General features: G+C 35.8%; 1 protein-coding gene across 12 annotated transcripts in view; it reads right to left on the bottom strand.

Moving 5' to 3' along the window:
* PPP3CB (protein phosphatase 3 catalytic subunit beta) overlaps window positions 1–14,331 on the bottom strand; it is a 56,119-nt gene that overhangs the window by 35,924 nt on the left and 5,864 nt on the right. For all 12 annotated transcript variants that reach the window (XR_012326593.1, XM_073793465.1, XM_019936067.2 and 9 more), the window contains exons 2-4: window positions 5,299–5,499; window positions 4,475–4,599; window positions 858–969 (exon numbers count right to left, since the gene is read on the bottom strand). Coding sequence is in view for 11 of the 12 variants with exons in the window: in XM_073793465.1 (XP_073649566.1) it covers window positions 858–969; window positions 4,475–4,599; window positions 5,299–5,499 (438 nt within the window). In the remaining variant the exon portion in view is untranslated. The remainder of the gene's footprint in view (window positions 1–857; window positions 970–4,474; window positions 4,600–5,298; window positions 5,500–14,331) is intronic.

Genomic DNA, 14,331 nt, shown 5'->3' with positions numbered 1-14,331 from the left:
GTTATAAACTGATAGTCTGCTGACAGATCTGTTTTCCAACACTGTGGTTTAATAAAAATTTTAATTTGATTGCTTTTAGGTCAAGCATGCACTTCCCAGGTCTCATCTTATATTCTTTAGGTTACCCACCTGATCCTTGAAGTTATATGAGCTTGCCACCTCTGCCATTATCCATCACTATATCGATCTTTATTGAATCATGTTTTGAGCCTCAATAATTCTGAAGTTATTTCTAATTTTAAATCTTAACTCTAAGACTTAATACAGCCATGAATATTAACAAGTACACAGCTATGAGGTGTGAAAAAAGGTCAAACACTGCTCCATACCATATGGTTGCTTATAGCTATTAGATTACCACAGCCATAATAATTTAAGAGAGAAATGGGGTAAACTTTGTAGGTTATGACCTTCCATTCATTAATAGTGTGTTTAAAACAATCTGCATAATTAAAAAATAAGTAAAACAATCTGCAATGATGATTAATCTGCTAAGAATTTTCATGGGAACGCCTCAATATTGATGGGAGAGAAATCTCCAACGCAACATTTCTTTTCTTTTGGTTTATATTCATCCTGTTAGAAAAAATAATTCTAACGTTAAAACTACATACAGAGCTCAAAACTGTTCCTAGGTACATATGTAAAAATCAAACTTAATAGGAAATACTGAAATGAAAACATCTGAATAAAATTAAACACTAGAGATCACTAGACAATCTTCCTCAAAGCTTGACACATTCGGACACAAAATCTGTTCTTACATGTTGCACTGTAAAAATCGTCAAACTCTTACTACCGACATCACTCCAAAAGAATACTGAGGAAGTGAAAATATTTCTCATGGCAGTACTCACATTCCTGCTTAAAGGTAAAATATTCAGTAAGGTGTCTGCATTCATGGTTGCCTCTCAGAAGAAATAATGTGCTTGGGTATAGAATCTTCAGGACCCATAAATATAAGACACACTACAAAAGAAAATGTTTCCAGTGAATTAATCTTATATTTTTGTTTAACTAAGCTGTTTGATCTTTGCTTCTTTTCTTCTAACCCTATTACCCTTACAATCTCTATCACTCTTCATTATCTTTTTATTATCTTTTTCTCTTTGTCCCTTACTAAAACATAAGCTCCATGAAATTAGGGACTTTGTCATCTTATTCACTTCTGATTCTCCACTCTTAGAAAAGCACCTAGCAAATAGTAGAAGAGCAATAAATATCTGTTGAATGAATGAGTCAAATAATTTAATTACTTTAGATTTACAAATTGTTTGCTGTAAAAACAATTAGCAGATTGGGCTCCTCCTTAGGTATACCAATAAATAAAACAATAACAATGTCAAAAATAATAGCAGCTAACATTTATTGAGTACTTATAATGTGCCAAGCACTATATAATTAATTCCCCTCCTTTATTCCTCAAACAACCCTACGAAGTATATAATATTATCTCTATTTACAAATGAGGAAACTGAAGCAAAGAGCTTAAGTAACTTGTCCGAAATCACAAAACCTCTAAGTAATGGAGATAGGATTCTGATCCTCTGATCTTAAACATTATGCCATGCTGCCTAATGAAGAGAATAACCATGCTTTATGTTTACATTGTTGGTTATGAATGTTGCCTTATATAATGTAGGTGCTTATTATGTGAAATGATTCAAAGATAATTCAATTTCTTAATAAAAAGAATATTAAAACAGTACAGCAACTATTTTTCCCTAAATACACCTAACATAAGAAACAGACTCAATCCCACTACTGGGCATATACCCTGAGAAAACCATAATTCAAAAAGAGTCATGCACCACAATGTTCACTGCAGCTCTGTTTACAATAGAAAGGACATGGAAGCAACCTAAGTGTCCACCAACAGATGAATGGATAAAGAAGATATGGCACATATATACAATGGAATATTACTCAGCCATAAAAAGAAACGAAATTGAGTTATTTGTAGTGAGGTGGATGGACCCAGAGTCTGTCATACACAGTGAAGTAAGTCAGAAAGAGAAAAACAAATACCGTATGCTAACCCATATATATGGAATCTAAAAAAAAAAAAATGTTTCTGAAGAACCTAGAGGCAGGAATAAAGGAACCTAGAGACAGGAATAAAGATGCAGACATAGAGAATGGACTTAAGAACACAGGGAGGGGGAAGGGTAAGCTGGGACGAAGTGAGAGAGTGGCATGGACTTATATATACTACCAAATGTAGAATAGCTAGCTAGTGGGAAGCAGCTGCATAGCACAAGGAGCTCAGTGCTTTGTGACCACCTAGAGGGGTGAGATAGGGAGGGTGGGAGGGAGACGCAAGAGGGAGGAGATATGGGGTTATATGTCTAAGTATAGCTGATTCACTTTGTTATAAAGCAGAAACTAACACACCGTTGTAATATACTCCAATAAAGATGTTAAAAAAATAAAATTTAAAAAAATAAAAAAAGAAACAGACTCACATTTTACTTATTTGGTTAAAAAAAAAAGGAAAGACTATTTCATATGTAAATAAGCTTGGTTTACATAATCATATACAAAAAGAAAAAACAAACTTCATTTATTTATTTTTTTGGCCGTGCTGCTTACGGAATCTTATTTCCCTAACCAGGGATAGAGCCCGGGCCCTTGGCAGTGAAATCACAGAGTCCTAACCACTGGACTACCAGGGAATTCCCACAAACTTTATTTTAAACAAGTTAAGGTATATGAAATGTGTAACTATTCACATCTTCATTTTACTCACAAGAAAAAAATAATTAAACTGGGGAAATACTTATTAAACACCTGTCCTTTTTCCTTATTCTGATTCTTTATTATTTTCCTTTTATAACAATAAAATATATTAACAGTCAGCTACTAAACCCTCTAATACAAAGACATACATACCAACATGCTCAGGTACCAAGTAATCTTCCTAAAATTTTTTATTTTATTGTTTTTGTCAAAGCCCCCAATCAGAATAGAATTTAAAAAAAAAAGCCCCCAATCTTTATATTAAGGAGGGCAATTTTCTAGTTTTCTTGAAGGCTCCAGGGAAGTTTGAGGAGGCTGATGATGAAACTATGAATGGAAAGAGGAACAACTAAGGATAATAAAATTCCCAAGGGAATTTGGGTGGACAGAGCCCTGAGCTCTCTTCCCCACTAAGGATCCTAGCATACCTCAGAAAGGAGGTTGAAAACACTGGAGGAGAATTAAACAACAGTAATCGGCATGGAAATTCACCAGGTAAAGCTTCAGTATCTAGTGGGGGAGATGGTTAAGAGCACAGGCTTAGAGTCAAACTGCCTAGCTCCACCATTTACTAACAATATGACCATGGGCAAGTTATTTAACCTCTCCAAGCCTCAGACTCCTCTATAAAATGGATAAAATAATAGTACTTACCTCATAACTTTGTTGTAAAGATTAATCAATGTGTATTAAGTGCTTAGAATATGCTTGAAACACATTAATGCTAACACACCTATCTATTTGTAGAGCTTCTACCCAACAATTTTACCTGTAAGAATCTGTCCTGTAGAAATAATTGGGCAAGTATATAAAGATGTATAAATATATATATATAAAGTATATAAAGATGTATAACTAATATGGCTCACAGAAGCATCACCTATAATGGCAAAAAACTGGGAACACCTTATATGCCTAATAATAAGTTGATTAAATTGACTGTGACTTGTTTAGTCAATGGAATACAATGCAGCTATTAAAAATGATGCTATAAATTTATAATTATTTACCTGGAATGACATCACAGCATAGGGATTTATGAAAAAAGGAAGTTACAGAACCTTATAATAGGGTTCCATTTTCATTTCAAAAAAGGAAAGAAAGAGATGCATATATTAGAAAATACAAATTGTTCTATATTTATATCTTATTTTAATTTATATAATTAGAAAAGTAAAAGGAGGAAAAAGAACCATCTACTGCTAAGTGATAATCAACAGGTCACTTTAATGTCTCAAGTTTTTTAAAACAAATACTTTCAGAATGCATAAAGATTCTATATGATATATTTGGGTTTTAATTGCTATGGAAGGAGGGATAGAAGTACTAGAGTTTGAGCAATAAACGCACTGTAATATATTTTATTTAATCGGAAAAAATACAATTAATCTTTTTTTGCATGGGTGAATGCCTTTAAGGGCAAGAGAGATAAACAGCATTAGCTCCTTAGGGCCACTAGATAACAGGGCAATAAAGACCCCTTAGTTTGCTTACAATTTCCACTGGGAAAAATGGCAATTATAATTACATTAAGAGTGGCACGAAGAAAATTAAAAGAATAGTTTGAAAGACAGAAGAGGAATAAATAGTAGCTTTACTAAAAACTTTAGAATATGCAGAGGTATTAAAAAGAACCCAATACAGGTAATTTAAGGAACTTATTTTATTAGGAATTAATGGAAATCATCTATGATAACACTTAAAAGCAAATCAAATGACAGTATATGATTATTACCTCTATACTAAAATAACCTCTGTCCACATAATCACCAAGAAAAAGGTATCGTGTATTAGCAGGTGATCCTCCTACTTCAAAAAGTTTCATCAGATCAAAAAATTGGCCATGGATGTCACCACACACTGAAACAAGAAGATTATTAGATATGAAAAAAAAACTCTGAAATAACAAATTTTACTTAAATTCTAATTTATTTTACATAAGAGATAGTGTAAAATTATATCAAGAAAGGTCTAAGAAGGAAGTAATCTATGAGGAGTCATGATAGGGATGATGTGTATACAAGTGTTCATGTGCTCAAGATCTAGAACGAGATATAACAAAAGTAATGAAATTTGTAGTCAGTGACAAAATTTTCATCTAACTTTATAAAGCTCCTCTTTAGGAAGCCAAGCATGCATGCCTTAGGATGACAAAATTATAATGGTGGCAGTAAAATCTCCATTCTAACTCCATACTTTCTGTTGACCTGTAAATGATCACTTTTGGTATCTGATACAGCATTGAGGTATTTGCCCCTAATGACTGAAAACAAAGTAAATAAGTATTTGTTGAATCAAATTCAGTGATGGCCAACACAACTAATGAAACCTTCACAAAAGCATACTAGACTAACTTCTGCACTCAGATTATTTAGGATCATGTTTATTCATTGAAAACAGGCAAAAACTTTAAAAAGAAAATAATCTGGAAATTCAAGATAATGTCCATGTAATATTAATTTAGTATACAATATGAATGAAGAAGAAACAGCTTTATATTTAGGTAAGTAAATAATGGTGCAGTAAAAAAAATAATATCCAAAACATAAATAAGTGTACCTGTAATTGGAGCCTCTACTTCTATCATGGTTTTCTCTCTCCGAAGAATGGCAGCACCCTCATTGATAATTCTAAGTGCAATTTCTTCATCTACCCGACCTTCTTTTACTAAGTGGTTCTTCAAAACATCAACCCTGGGTATCCCATCCATATCAAAAACTTCTTCAGATGTCAAGCGATGCGTTGGGGGGAAAGGGACAGCTGCAATTTTTTTAATTAATAAAAAATAAATCACTATTAATATATTAATATAAAAACTAATCAATGGATCTAGGTAAATAAGAGTAAAAACTGAAAAGCTGAAGTTTTGCTTCTTCATTTACTGGATGGGGTATTAATTTTTTTAAAAGCTTTTTTTAAAAAAAGAGTAATCAAACTATACTGCCTTATTAATAATCTATATATAATAACAGAAGAATTATTAGAGAAATAAACTGTCTCACAAAATTAAAAGTTCTTTCAGGATAACTAAAGCTTTTTTCTTTAAGCAAAAACATTTTTTGGTAGAATTCTCAAAACATACATTCTTCATCTTAAATGAAGTACAATAAATATAACTTAATACCACATAGGCATGAATAGAAAGAAATCCCAAATATAAGGTGATCTACCAACTTCCTATTAAAAATACATAAAACAATGCCTGCTAGCCAACTTGAATAGAAACTTCTAGGGATATAGATTAAAACAGCCAAATGCTTATTGATGGAATTTAAATTAATTCAGATGCACATATAGACTTGAAATAACATTAATAAATCACGATAATTTTGAAATACTGCTTTTTCTCTTACCTTCATGTTTCATAAAATACTTTCATTCAAAATCTTTACACAAATTTTTGACATCAGTGTATTCCTTATCACTGGATTCATTTTTTGAGTCATCTAACATACTTTTCAAAAGCAAATCATCCTCACTCCCATTTAAGTTGTTTGAGATACAGCACTTTTTAAATACATATTCAATGCTACCACTGCAAATTTATCCTAAGCCACAATTTCCATTTGTCTAACTACTGAAAGAGTTGGCCTTTTTACTCCTGTAGCATATATTTACAATTTCCACAAGTAATTACCAACTGTATTGTTTTAAACTGATATTTGCTTCTTTCTATTCGTAAGAATTTAATCATTAAGAAACGCCAGATGAAAAAACAAAAGACAAACTGATTTCAACCTAAAGCTCTAAATCCATTGTCATTGAATAATCCAGTCACTTATTCTTACTTATAATGTTAAAATCAATATTTTTCTCTCACGCCTGTGATTCATTTCTCATGACTGTATTACCATTCTCTTTAAACATTATTGTCTTTAAACATTATTATCTTCTTCATATACTGGGAATTTTCAACAAAAAATAGTACAATGATTTTTGTCTTCACTATAATTGAAAATACTTTGCTCCTGTTCAAATGAAATGAGATTTAAAATACTGAATTTAAACTGATATTTGTTAAATGGAATGGAAAACGTGAAGGTCCATTTTCAATGGTATCTACCACAATTTTGAGGTCATATACCTAGGAAAAGTTACTACATATCTGTTAAAATTTTTTATTCCTTCTTTACTGAATCCAACAAATGACCTCTTTATGCATTCAAAATCAGCTTGGATTGAAGTAGTTTTAGGCCCTTTACCAAACAGTACTTTGCTTTTCAAAACAAAGCAAGCAAGAGGGCTTCCCTAGTGGCGCAGTGGTTAAGAATCTCCCTGCCAATGAAGGGGACACGGGTTCGAGCCCTGGTCCAGGAAGATCCCACATGCCCCAGAGCAGCTAAGCCTGTGAGCCACAACTACTGAGCCTGCGCTCTAGAGCCTGCGAGCAACAGCTACTGAAGCCCGCACGCCTAGAGCCCGTGCTCCGCAACAAGAAGCCCACGCACCGTAACAAAAGAGTAGCCCCCACTTGCTGCAACTAGAGAAAGCCGGCGCCCAGCAACAAAGACCCAACTCGGCCAAATAAATAAATAAATAAATATATATATATATATATTTTTTTTAAAAAAAAGAAAGCAAGAGAGAAATTTATAGTAAGAATTTAGTCTACCTATAGACTCAAATGTAAGGCAGATCTCTCTTTTCTGAAATAAAATTTTTAAAGAAAAAAGTCACTTTATATTTGGGCATACAGTACATACTATTTTCTTGATGTTTCAGGGCCATCACTGGGATCATCAATTATTATGCAGAAGACTGGAAAAGTATAGGACAAACTGTTTCTTCACAGTACAACTTAAAAAAAACTAAAAGCAGGGGGCTGGGTTAGAATTACATCAATTACCTAAGAAGAGTAAATAACCACATTCTCATAGGAGGAAAAAAAGTTAGGAAGAACTCAGTTCTTATAAGTGAGATAAGAACTAAGGCAGAGGGATATCAACCATTTCTAAAAGACTTTGAAATCATCAATCCCTGTTGCTTTCATCTTTTTTGATACTTAGTAAAACAAAACTTGAACTTGCATTCCCCCCCTTCTTTAGAACACATCTATTCCCATTACTTTTTACTGCATCTAGAATAAGACATTAAAATACATTTTGTTCCCCCAAATATAGTATGTCAGATTCCAAAAAAATAAAAACCTTTCTTAACGTACGTTCTTCTCCAACCAAAGATTAAACAAACCATCATACTATATGCTATAACCAAATTTGCCCCTAACAGTAAACCAATTGTTTAAAAACTACAAAATTTAGGTTGAGAGTCCGCCTGCCCATGCAGGGGACACGGGTTCATGCCCCGGTCCGGGAAGATCCCACATGCCGTGGAGCGGCTAGGCCCGTGAGCCATGGCTGCTGAGCCTGCGCGTCCGGAGCCTGCGCGTCCGGAGCCTGTGCTCCGCAACGGGAGAGGCCCACGTACCGCAAAAAAAAAAAAAAAAACCCTACAAAATTTAACAATTACTAAATAAAAGTTACTTCTGGGACATCATGAAAATGAAAAGTTTAAATATCTCTTAAATACAAATTTCTGAGATCAAGATGGGGTCATATTTTTCTCATCAGGCCAAGAGAATTTTTCCTCTACTTAGGAAAAAAGATACTGTTTAAAATGTTGCATTCTAGATTATGCATACTTCCTAATAATCAACAACATAAGTCAACTAACAGGTGAATTCTGTTCAAAATACAGAACTTCCTAAAAACCGATCTGGGAGACAATCTCTCTCTGCCCCACTCAGCCAGTCGCCTGTGGTACTGCATGTTTTCATGCACATTGCGAATGCCCCACTGCAAGTCACACTGAGCTATTATTGCTCCTCTTTAACCAAGAGTCGGAATGTTTTTATTCATCTGGGGAAAAAAAGTATAAACTGCCTCCAGACCTATGTTTTCTACTTCTTTTTCAATTCAAGGCATACTTTTAAATTTCAGCACCAGTTGGTATACTTTTTAAGGAATGGGTACAGGTTGAGCGGTGAAGAAATGCCACCATAGGTAAAAGTAGACGAAAAACTGTTGTTCTAACAACACAACACTGATAGTGGAGAATAGAGAGTTTCAAAAGAATGTTTTAATATGTCAGTAAATAAGAAAATAAGAGGCAAAGGCATTGTGCTCTTTGGCAGCTGGAGAAAGGAGCCATAGCAGGTGATCTAACTAAGCAAAAGAAAACTAACCAAATAGAATTTGGCCTAATAGGAAATTAATTACTGACCCTGTTGGTCAATAGAGGGTTAAATTTTTTTCATCAAAAATTAATATTCTCAACTACTACCATCAACTCCTAAGGTACTTTAAAGCATTTCCATTTAAGTTCAGGTTTTAAATGATTGGGTTTTTTTGGGGTTTTTTTTGCGGTACGCGGGCCTCTCACTGTTGTGGCCTCTCCCGTTGCAGAGCACAGGCTCTGGACACGCAGGCTCAGTGGCCATGGCTCACAGGCCCAGCCGCTCCGCGGCATGTGGGATCTTCCCGGACCGGGGCAGGAACCCGTGTTCCCTGCATCAGCAGGCGGACTCTCAACCACTGCGCCACCAGGGAAGCCCTAAATGGTTTTTTACATTTCTAATTCATCTTCAGCCAACTATTCCTGTTTTTCTAGGGTTTTCATCCTATATATTTTTTTCTCCTTATTTTCAGAGTATTTTTCCAACTCTTCTATGTTTGAGATAGGGAAAAACCAGTACATAAAATGTATGTAAATATAATGTGAATGGTCAATAACTGAAATGGGTAAAATGGAGGATTAGCTTGAACAACCTAAAGAGCTATAAAATCATAAAATCACCAAGTTTCCAACACTAGAAAACTTGATTTGGTAATATTCACTTTAACCAAACTGTTCTGTTGAAAAATTTCCTTTAACACAAATTTTGGCATGAAGGTCATATCTGTATAGTAATCAACAACCTTCACAAGCTATTTTAATTCAGATTTAATATATGGTGGCTGATAGACAAGGCCTCAAAAAATTTAATGTAGGAAGTTGAAAAAATAAACCAGGGACACAGACTGATCAAGGATGGGGGAAGAGCAGAGATCTTATTTTTTCTACTAATGGTAAGAAATCCTGGGACTTAACTAATCCTGTTGCCCAACTCTAAGCAAAGGCTGCAGACTATTAGCCCCGTGAGGCCTCCAACACCAACTGGGGTGCAGCCTGTGCCACCTAAAAACTACTCCAAAGTATCATTCAGATGTCTGTGCTGCTCACCATTGCCATTACTGGCAACTGTCCAAAATAAAGTTCCTCCTGATTTTTTTCTCTGTGTTTCTTTTGTTCACACCATACCATCCTCAGGCTGTTCTCCTCCCTCCCAATCCTCTTCATTGAGGCCCGCAGAATTCCCATTATAAAAAATTTTTTAAAAATTCACCCTTCTTTCCTGTGTGCACATCCGTGGGCACGCACACACACACATTTTAGCTCTTCACAGAATGCTGTCTTCATCTCTCTAGCTTAATTAAATCTTAGTCCTCCTGAAGGACAACACTTCTGAAACACTTTTTCCAAAGTTGACGATGCTCATTTTTCCACACTCCACTATTTGAGCAGAAAAGGCTACAGTCTTCTTTCAGCTCCCCACTACCACTTCCAACATCATCACTCCCATGAAGAAGAAAATGCTTCCTCGTTTGAGGTTCATGACTTCTGGCTAGTTTATTCTTGTTCCAGCCATCTACTAAATTTCTGGTCATCTCTCACATGAAACTCAGTTTCCTGGTTCGAAAGCTTTCTCCACTCTAAGCACCACCATCATCAATGTCCATGTGGATGACCTATGTAAACCCAAGAACTGAGAGGTTGGAGCTCCATTCTACTTCAACTCCCCTAGCCTTAGCCATAATTTCTGCTCCAGCTCTGAAATCCTGAATTCTAACCTCTTACTCCATGATCAAAATCTCTAATCCTTTCAGATTCACTCCCTTTTCTTCATCTGTTCTCCAATTATATCAAGAACGTGGACAGCCTCTCCTAATCAACCCCCTTCTGGATACCTTTGCTTGCTGCAATTCTGAAGCTATTCCATCACCCACCCACTTTTTAAACAACATCCTGAATTGTTTAAAGTCCTTTTGTCCTTTTACCCTACTTACAAAACTCCGATTCTTGGATGAGTTAAGTTTCTAAACTTGGATGCTAAGTATAAAATCATCAAAACAGGGCTTCCCTGGTGGCGCAGTGGTTGAGAGTACGCCTGCTGATGCAGGGGACACGGGTTCGTGCCCCGGTCCAGGAAGATCCCACATGCCATGGAGAGGCTGGGCCCATGAGCCATGGCCACTGAGCCTGTGCATCCGGAGCCTGTGCTCCACAACAGGAGAGGCCACAACAGTGAGAGGCCCGCGTACCGCAAAAAAAAAAAATCATCAAAACAGCTCAGTGCTACTACAAATTCATGGTCTCCAACTTAGTTGGTCACTAGCACTTGCCATCAATCTATTCAACGTTCTAGTCTGTGCTCTCTCCCATTCTCCTCAGTGGAGATTTCAAATGATCACCTCTTCCTTGAACCCTACACTTAATTTCTCTCTTACTCAGTAGTCAACTTGAATCTTTTTCAGAGAAAATTGAGACCTTCAGACCAAATGTCACTTTTCTGTCCCTCTCCATCCACATCTATGCCAGTATCCACTTTACATTTCTTCCTATCAAGGAAGAGGTATTCCATCCATCCAATACTAAACATTCTACTGTGCTCTGAATCCCACTATCCCAACCTCTTCACTTCAGTTCACCCTTCCCACCCACCCATGCCCCTATTCTGTTTCTTCTGCCTCTGACTCTCCATTGGTTCTTCCCTTTGAGCAGATAAACATACAGCCAGCCCTCCACAACCACAGGCTTTCCTATGCAGATTCAACCAACCACGGATAGAAAATATTTAAAAAATAAAGCTCCAGAAAGTTCCAAAAAGCAAAACTTGCATTTGCCTCTCTGGCAACTATTCACATGGCATTTACATTGTATTAGGTATTATAAGTAATTTAGAGATGATTTAAAGTAAATGTGAGGATATAGGTAGGTTATATGCAAATACTAAAACATTTTACATAAAGGACTTGAGCATCCACAGATTTTGGAATGGGGAGGGGTATCCTGGAACCAAATACCCACAGATACCGAGGGGAGACTGTACTAAAGTCTCTATGATCTTAAAAACAACCCCAACAAGTAATTCTCCCTTACTTCTCATCCCTGTTTTTACCATATATATCCCTTATTTTACAACTAAGCTTCTTGAAAGAGTAATCTACAGGGTATAGCTTCATTTTATCACTTTTTTGTCTACTTTCCTCAATCCACATTTATCTGGCTTCTGCTCTATTCCTTCACCTTATATCTCTCTCCTCTCTTGGGTTCTTGAACTCACTCACCTGGTTTTTCTCTTAATTCTCTGGTCATACCTGATCAGCCTATTTCATGAACTTCTAGTCCTTTTTCTGGTCCTAGGACAGTGTGACCTAGGATTCTGTCCTTGGCCCTCATATCACACTCCTCTCATTCATAACTATGGCTTCAACTAAAATCTATATTTTGTGGACTCCCAAATATATTATTCAGTCCAGACCCTGCCCCTAACTAAACTCCAAATCCTTATTAAACTATCAAATATCTTCATTTGGATGTTCCATAAGTATCTTAAACTTAATATGTCCAAAACTTAATGTCCTCTAAACTATCACCAATATAGCTACTCATCTGGAAATTATCCTAGAAGTCTTTTTCTTCCTTGCCCTAACATGGTCAATAGGTCCTAAATAATTCTCTGATCTGGTTTTGTCTCTTTGGTCCTGGGACACTGAATAAGGACTTTTTTTTTTTCTAAAATTACTAAAATCTTTTCAATTTTGCCCATGCTTCACAATAACTCAGAATACTTTTTAAAATCCAAATCTCAACATCCTCCTGTTTCAAGACTGGCTTCATCATATAAAATCCAAATTATGTCTCTTAACATACCATATGAGATCCCTTGTAATCTGACCCTTCCCTACATTTCCAACCCTCATCTTTTGCCACTAACTCACATTCCAGACACATCCTATACTTCAGATATTTAATCTTCATTTTTAAAGTTACATCACTTAAAAAAAATCTCTGTACTTTGCACGCCCTATTATTTGGGGGTACACTAGTCCCACCTTTTGCCTAACTTCTCCTTGTCCTTAAACCTCATTTCAGTGTTCCAATTCTTGAAAACGTTTCCTGTTCCCAGGCTAGGTTAATGGTGCCCCCTCCTTGTGGTCCCATAGCAAAGCATTTGATGCACACCTACATCATGGCACTTATCAATTGTACTGTAAGTATCTTGTCTCCCCCTCAAGTTTATGAGCTCCTTGAAGGCGAGGGAGCTGTCTTTCATCTCTACATACCTAGTGATTTGAACATGTATACTAATGTCTACTGAATTAATGATACATTAGTTACAGTTTCTAAATTACTTATCTTACACTAATTTATGTAGCAATGACAATATATTTATAGTGCTTTATTTACAGTTTACAAACTGCTTTCACATACATAACGCTATGATTCTCAGAGACATCCTGTGAGTTCAGTAGGGCAAGTTTTATCTCAATTGCACAAATAGGATAACACGTTCAGATAAGTTAATGGCTCTCTCAAGGTGTTTCAACTAGTAAGGGGTAGAGCCATGATTGAAGCTGAGTTCTTCAGAATGCTACTCCAGTACTACCTGTCTTATACCAACACAATGACAATGCTCTTCTGACTAAAAGAGTCATCAAAACTCTCCTCTTCACCAAGAACCGTATAACCCCTTCAGATGCCACAGGTAGAAGCATGCTCTAAAGAAAGATTTCAGCAGATCCTACAACACTGTCTTCAAAATTTCCAGGTATCCCTTGGATTCCTTTTAATGTGTGGTGGTTCTCTGAACACAATAACCTTCCCTCAAAAACTGGTTCCCCTTCCTGGCTTATTTTTGTTATGGTATCATCATGCTCTGTTACTCTGACTTAAAATTTTGGTGTCATTGTTCTCTTTCTGGACTCCAAGTCCTACTGATTCTTCAAATTCTCTTTTTTTTTTTTTAACACCTCCATTGCTGCAATGTTAGTTCAAGTTCTTATTACTTTGTGTACGAGAAAACTCTAACTAAAATCTCTACTTTCTCTCCCCTTTTTTGTACAAAGCATAGGTAGATAAATCTACCCCAAAATTTGGGGTGGTTTCTTAAGGACTAAAGAATAAAGGGAACAACAGCCTGAAACTTATTTTCAAAGTCTTTCTTAACCATTCCCAGTATCTTCCATGTCACTCCAATCTCTTCTGCTTTCCACTACCAATGCTCAAACAATCACTAAAGCAAAATTAGTCTGATTACTGTTTTCTCAAAAAGGTTTGCTCTTCCACCTGTTTCATTCCCACACCCAGTCATTGATCCAATATATCTACTTTCTAATATTACTCAGAATTTGTGTCATATCTGGTTTTTCTCCTTCTCTTAATTCATACTGTGGTCATTCTGCACTTGGACTACTCCATTAATCTTCTGACATCCTGATTTAAGCCTCTCCCATTATAATATTTCATTCTACACAATATCACGTTAGCTTT

The sequence above is a fragment of the Tursiops truncatus genome, chromosome 16 (genome assembly GCF_011762595.2).
Source record: "Tursiops truncatus isolate mTurTru1 chromosome 16, mTurTru1.mat.Y, whole genome shotgun sequence".
Classification (NCBI taxonomy): Eukaryota; Metazoa; Chordata; class Mammalia; order Artiodactyla; family Delphinidae; genus Tursiops; species Tursiops truncatus.
This window is presented reverse-complemented; position numbering and strand designations above follow the sequence as displayed.